This window comes from Atta colombica, unplaced genomic scaffold (assembly GCF_001594045.1).
Source record: "Atta colombica isolate Treedump-2 unplaced genomic scaffold, Acol1.0 scaffold149, whole genome shotgun sequence".
Taxonomy (NCBI): domain Eukaryota; kingdom Metazoa; phylum Arthropoda; class Insecta; order Hymenoptera; family Formicidae; genus Atta; species Atta colombica.
Genome location: NW_017259238.1, coordinates 165,324 through 172,857, shown reverse-complemented (window position 1 = coordinate 172,857; position 7,534 = coordinate 165,324). Strand labels below are relative to the sequence as shown.

Sequence of the window (7,534 nt, the reverse complement as noted above, 5' to 3'; positions counted from 1 at the left end):
AATGCGTTAAAATGTTCCGATATCAAATCGGATATTATCAGAAATGATTTAAAAAATAATTCAAAAATAATTCGGAAATATAAAAAGATCGAGAAAAAGGCAGTAGGATTTTATTTACGGCTTAATAGGAACCATTCTAATATCAGGTAATTCGGTTTTGTGCCTGTGACTTTACCGTGTGTGCCTAATTTATTGTTATTATTAATTATTATTATCAACGCGTTATTTATTTCTTGATAATAATATTTAATAATTTACAGCTATCTCGTAATCTTTCTTCTATCTCGTAACCTTATTCTATATATATAAATTACATAAACAAATAAAATATTAACAATTAAAAACTAATAACGTTAACATTAAAAAAATAATAAATCATATATGCGAATTATATAATATATATGATAGAGATATACGTAATTTATTAATTTTAATAAATTGCATATATAAATCACATATATGTACATATGTTTCGTCGCATAAAAACAACGATGATCGGTCCATTAAAAAAGTATCTACAAAATAAAAAAAATCAATAAAAAAAAACAATTCAACATCTCATTGCAAATCCTGTGAACATTCCTTCTGTCGCAGTCGATACTCCGTCGGTGTTAGCATGCCTCTGAAATATACATTTTCCTAGTCACGCATAAATATATACAAATTGCAAGCATTAAATATAAATGAATTCTATTTTCTCTCTCTCTCTCTAAAGCTGATTCTATATAATAGGATCGTAAATAAGCCGTGGGAAAATTGATCAATCACAATGTGATATTGATCAATCGAATGTGATATGTATGATTGGTCAATTTCTTACGGTTTACGACCTTATTGTATATCGACCTAAAAATCGGATCATTCTATTTCATGAAGATGTTTTTTTAAAGTTCTTAAATATACCTTGAGATAAATTGTTTCATGAACAATGCCACATATTTTCTAAGTTCTTTGAAGTGGACTCTCACTCTAAAGAATGCAAATTGAGGTCTTGAAAAAGATTGGCTCAATTTTCAATCTTTAAGAATGAGATTTTATCCTTTAGAATGAAATTCACTCTAAAAGAGAGTATATTATATTTTAGAGAGTATATTATACGCTAATTATTCTAATGTTTTTTTTAAACCTTATTAAATTAGATTTATTGAATTAGATTTTTTTTTATTAATTGGATTTTTCTCGATTTGAACGATGATTATCCGTTACCTTAGAACTGTGTCGAAGGACACGCACACACCCTTATCACACATCCGCCTGTAGAGATACCAGCATTCCTTTTCCTTCGTCGTTTGAAACTGTGGCTCCGAAGGCAGTATCATCTCTGGTGGCGTCTCTTTTGCCGGTATCGTCTCTTTAGGAAATTGTTCGACCTGTATTTACATCGAAAATATATCATATTAAAAACAAAAGCACGCAGAATTATAATAATAATAATGATAATAGCAGTAATAGCAGTAATAGTAATAATATAATATTACTGAAAAATATAACATAAAATTATTCTACGATATATTATATCCACAGACTTCTATAATTAGACTGCTGATTCAATATGATAAAAAGAGATGAAGCTAATTTCGAGTTGTCCTTGTTTAGTTCATATATACGTGTATGTATACGCGTATATATGAACTAAATTCTATCTATAAGTGTCATGTGAATTTATGTGAAAATAACTACGTTATTATCCGTAATGTATAATTTATGCATGTGAGAGTGACTGAACATAAATATGACGCTGCCTAGCGCTGTTCTTTAAACATAGAGGCGAAATCGGCAATCTGCACATAGAAGTCTGTGATTATAACGTATAAAATTTGCTTTAATTTTATTTAGCGTAATTTTTTTTACTTTTGAAAGCGGTGTGTCGATCGACGGAGCTGGAATCGCGACGAGATCGATTCGCGGTATCGCGAGAGATATCCTCTGATCTTTTGTCTCCATCAGCACATTATTCGTCCGCTCTGCTATTCTGCAAACATATTTTCTTGAAAACATATTTTCTTTCTTTTATCTTCCCCTTTTTCATATAACCACATTGTAGGATTATAAAATCGTAAGGTCATTAAATTAACAAGTCTATATATTTCGAACACATTTTTAATCAAGCGTATTTTTGATAGATTGACCTTAACGTGTTGACTATTAATTATATCCATTTGTATAATATTAAAAATATATATATATGATAAAAAATTTTTTATGAACAATTTTACATCTTTACAAATCTTTAAATTTTCAAAAGATCTTCTTTGAACCATCCATATCTAATGATAATAGGAAATAAGATATTAATAGAAAATAGTATCTTCTTATAAGAAATTATATATAAAGTAACATTTATCAATAAATAATTTATTTACATACATTTAAGAATTACGGAAATATTTTGATAATACAAAACGAGAAACGAAGAAATAGAATGAGAGAAAGGGATTTATAAGATACAAAATTGTGAGAGAGTGCATATTTGTTTTATAAATTGCAATTTTTATATCACGTATATTTATCTATATTTATCTATATTTATCTATATTTAATAAATTATAAATTGACTGTCTTTTACGCGGAGAACCGGATCGATAACAAATTTTATCATAGTAATTTAGAACATCAATACATTAAGTACTGAACGCATCACTGTTTCAACATGTTACTCTTTTTTGTGTAATCAATCTTAAGTAAACAAATTTATACAGTAGATACTACATCGTTTAAAAATTTCCGTATAATTAGTTTTATAATTAAAATACCTAACTAGATGGCTCTAAAGAGAGAGAATTAGATACATTTAATATTATAATAATAGAACTATTCAAATCATGCCAGAGTTTATGTACAAAGAGGAGTGATTGTGCATTCGGTTATTTTTAATGTAATGTTCAATTTAATCAGTTTAGGTTTTAATTTCTTTGTTAATATTACTGAAGATGATGACATTAAAGATCGAAATGTTTGAATTATAATTGTTGACTTATATTTACTGTTTTGTACATAAAGTTCGCATATGATATCTAATGTGGTTCGAATAGCCCTAATATTGTATAATATTGAAGCAATTAGTTTTAAGTAATAAATATAATTTTATCTGCATATCTAATCTGTTACGTATGGATCTTTCAACTTTTATCTATTATTAAGTTCACAATCCAATTGTATTATAATAACTTTTTTATTTGTTGAGTGAACTGGTTATTTTTATAAAATTAACTCATAGACTTAGTTACTTGGCCATGTACCTAACCACTGTGATCGATGCGCATTCAATTTGAATTGAATGTATCTTCTATTTGTGTCTTCTACTGAGAGGTCGAGATATTAATTGAAGTAAACTAGTATATTTAATTTGGATAGAAAGACCCAAAGAAGAGCCGAAATGTTTGTTGACTTTATTTTTATTAATTATTAAATGGATTTTATTTGTAACTATGCCTAATTAATTGTGCTTAGTTCTCATTGCGCTTTGTATAATATTATTCATAAGTTGCAAAGTTTAGTATCAGTTTCTGAGTTCAGCCTAGAGATAAGCGATACAAAAAAAAAATATTAATATTTATATCGTATCGTGAGCAGAAATATTAAGTTTGTTCGCACTGTATGCTCTAATATGTTTCAACTCCCTTTTACATAGCTGTTATATTTTATACAACGCGCTCATTGAACATTGGAGAGAATTGTGGTAGAAGCATGTTGGAGCCTACACTTTTAGAAATCTCGTTATGAATTTTAGTAACATACTTAATGCACTTTTCAGTTATCTTATAAACTTCCTTTATGGAAGCTTGTGGTTATAACTGATAAGCAATAAATGGTCTAAACTGAAAACTAAAGTACATAAATGTAATGAACGTATGCATTAAATTTTATGTAAATTCACATAAAATTTTATGAAAAGTGCATTAAATTTTATGTACATGTATGTACACAAATATAATTTTCAATTACAAATACAAATTTGTAATTTAATTAAGGGGGGAAATACCTTTAGGAAGTTAAAAAAACGACAATTTTCAAGTATTTTTTAAATAAAAAATATTTGGCTAATTATTTCCAAATTTTTTATGCTTTGTCTATCTTTTGAGTAAATATATATATATATATATATTTTTTTTTTACCAAATATTAAAAGATACTGAAGCTGCAACGCTGCAAATAACAGAGGTGGCGATGTGAATTGCCAATTGGTGGGACACCAATGTAGCTCCTGTTGTATTGATCCGAAACAGACAGAAAAAAATTTTTTAAGTTAAATAACAATTTTAAGTCAATAACGATGATCGTGGAACCTCGCGACTGAGAAAATCTACACTTTGTAGAATACTGTTGAATTATGACATTAGAATCGACAGAAGACCAATTTTTGTTGATCTCAACGTTAATCAAGGACATATAGCGGTCCTGGTACTATAGATGCTTTGTTGATACAACGATCATATAATGTAATGAAAGATTTCAATCAACAAGATCCGCTGGTCTTTCATTTTGGATATAAAAATTCAGGGGACAATTTAGCACTGTACGTGTCACTTATAATGCGTTTAGCAGAGGTCTATTTGTGTCTTCCACTGAGAGGTAGATATTAATTGAAGTAAATTAGTATATTTAATTTGGATAGAAAGATGACCCAAAGAAGAGCCGAAATGTTTGTTGACTTTATTTTTATTAATTATTAAATGGATTTTATTTGTAACTATGCCTAATTAATTGCGCTTAGTTGTCATTACGCTTTGTATAATATTATTCATAAATTGCAAAGTTTAGTATCAGTTTCTGAGTTCAGCCTAGAGATAAGCGATACAAAAAAAAATATCAATATTTATATCGTATCGTGAACAGAAATATTAAGTTTGTTCGCACTGTATGCTCTAATATGCTTCAACTCGCTTTTACATAGCTGTTATATTTTATACTCCAACGCGCTCATTGAACATTGGAGAGAATTGTGGTAGAAGCATGTTGGAGCCTACACTTTTAGAAATCTCGTTATGAATTTTAGTAACATACTTAATGCACTTTTCAGTTATCTTATAAACTTCCTTTATGGAAGCTTGTGGTTATAACTGATAAGCAATAAATGGTCTAAACTGAAAACTAAAGTACATAAATGTAATGAACGTATGCATTAAATTTCATGTAAATTCACATAAAATCTACTTGGATACATTACAAAACAGATATAAGGTCAAAGTGTCGGGGATCATTATAAATACTCGGTTTGGAATAAATAATTGGGTCAAAAAAAATTTTAAATTATTTATGTACGCCGCATATGTATTCGAGGTGAATGTGGTGGTGTGGTTTTTGTAATGAATTAAAAACTCTACAACAAATTAAAGATATGCCGCATTTTGAAAATAATCTTTCTAATCTTTATAATAAGCCGAAAATTAGAGGAAGTAATCCCATTGAAAATTGAAGATAAGAGAAATCAAAGTATTAGAGAATATTTTTATGATTCTTGGACACCACCAGGTTGTACCAGGTTGTATTCACATAGTTTCAAAGTAAAGTGAAACGAAGCGAAATTATACAAAATCGGAGAAATTATACAAATCGGATCTAATTTATCAGCCTCTCACATGCTATCGAAGGACAACTTGACAAAACTGGAAGCCGGGATCCAATTTGTTGCATCATTTGCTGTCCGTTCGTCGATTTTCCCAAAGATGACGTTGTACAAACTAACGTAGTCAGATTCGTCTGTGTGACTAATGTAGATGTTGTCAGAGAAACGTTTACAGTACTTAGCCTGCAATCTGGGCCATTATCGAATACAGTATTATTATTATCAGACATACAATTTATGAAATTAAATATAGATGATTTTTGACTGTTACTACAGACAGATAATATAAAGTTAATCTACATTGAAAAGCTAGCATAAAATGTAATAAAAAGATAAACAGTGAAATAAAAATAATTTTCTAATAATGGAATTATAATTTTTTAACTGTTACAGACTTGGCTGTTACTAGGGTGCCAAAATTAAATACAGTGGTGATAATATTTTATAAGTATTTTATAAACATTTGTATATTATTTAAATGTATTATATTTAATATTTGACGAATAATTAAGGAATAAAAATTAGTTTCTGAGCATCTTCTCTAAACTATAAACAAGCAATACACGCATATCGCGGATGACATCAAATATGATCGAAGTTTAGCGAAGGTACCAATCGAAGGACGTACCATGATCCGCGGGATGCGAACATTCACGGTCGTACCAGTCCGTTACCAACCAACTCCTTCCTCCTTTTCTACCTCCTTCTCCTCCTCTCCTTTCCTTCCTTTAACATTGTTACAACGCCCCACTTTATTTTTTTGACGTCAATATCATAAATCGTAGGCCAATCGAACTTTTTATCCTTCCTCTTTCCCTCTACGCCTTATATATAGATTAAGATACGAAGATAGCTCGATTACTGCAAGTCAACGGGTTTCATTTAGCAATTTCTTTGCACGGCTGTTTGCTTTTGCTATCCTTTCACGAACTTTCATTATTTCTATAATTTTATATAATGCTTTCATTCCTAAGGGGAATAATTCCTAAAATAATAAAATCTTTGTTATCCAAACCTTAAGTTAAGTAATGACGGACTAGAATAGCGAAATATATCGTGATTTTAGAATTCGAAACATTCAGTAATGCTATCGTTTGTCGTATTGCTATATTATATATTTATCATATCATGACTACATGGAAAGAACAATTTTTCTAAAATATTTAAAAATTTAGTTAGATACAAATCTGAAAATTTTGTTGAATTATCAAAATGATATAGGATGCACAATTTGATTAGAATATCAAAATTTTTTGTAACACTGTTCATCATATGTCAATTTTCTATATAATCATTTATGTGGTCCAACAAATTACTTTCTGAACTGTACTTAAATTTTTTAAGAAATTGATTATAAGCAATTGACCAATCACAGGATTGATAGGCTTTTTACAATAAGTTATTAAGTTATCTAAACTTTAAGTAACCCGTAAATCTTAAGCCAAAAGAAATTGATCAATCATAATTGATTATTCTTCTTATATTCAATTGTGATTGGTTAATTTCTTACGGCTTAAGATTTACGGGCTTTCTACATTAAGTCATTACCTAAGTTTTAAATCTTAAATTATAAGAAATAAACTAATCACAGTCGAATGTAAGGAGAATAATCGATTACGATTGGTCAATTTCTTACAGCTAATAGTAATGACTTAGTGTAGAAAGCTTATTAAGGATGATTTATAATATATGATTTATAATATTTTTAAAACCGTCACCAAATTTGTCGTATTATTTTTAAACGTAATTTAGAATAATGTAATTTTTTCATAATTTTGTTATCATGAAAAAATTACATTATTCTAAATTACGTTTAAAAATAATACGACAAATTTGGTGACGGTTTACTGTCTGAACCATAAGTTACTTTAATAAATAGTATTTTTTAAATGTGTATTCTAATCAATATATGGAAATGTATTATAAAATAAATGATAAAAATCTCCATTTTTTAAATATATATATATA

General features: G+C 28.3%; 1 protein-coding gene across 3 annotated transcripts in view; it reads right to left on the bottom strand.

The window, feature by feature from the left end:
* Positions 1-502: 502 nt before the first annotated feature.
* The window catches only part of LOC108685225, a 12,177-nt gene continuing 5,145 nt past the window's right edge, over positions 503-7,534 (bottom strand). The window contains exons 6-9 of one of the 3 annotated variants that reach the window (XM_018189911.1): positions 6,195-6,292; positions 1,852-1,967; positions 1,207-1,370; positions 503-622 (exon numbers count right to left, since the gene is read on the bottom strand). In XM_018189911.1, the coding sequence (XP_018045400.1) occupies positions 559-622; positions 1,207-1,370; positions 1,852-1,967; positions 6,195-6,292 (442 nt within the window). In that variant the 3' untranslated portion in view covers positions 503-558. Of the gene's footprint in view, positions 623-1,206; positions 1,371-1,851; positions 1,973-6,194; positions 6,293-7,534 lie in introns of those variants that run through there. The other 2 variants (XM_018189912.1, XM_018189913.1) reach the window with 2 other exon arrangements.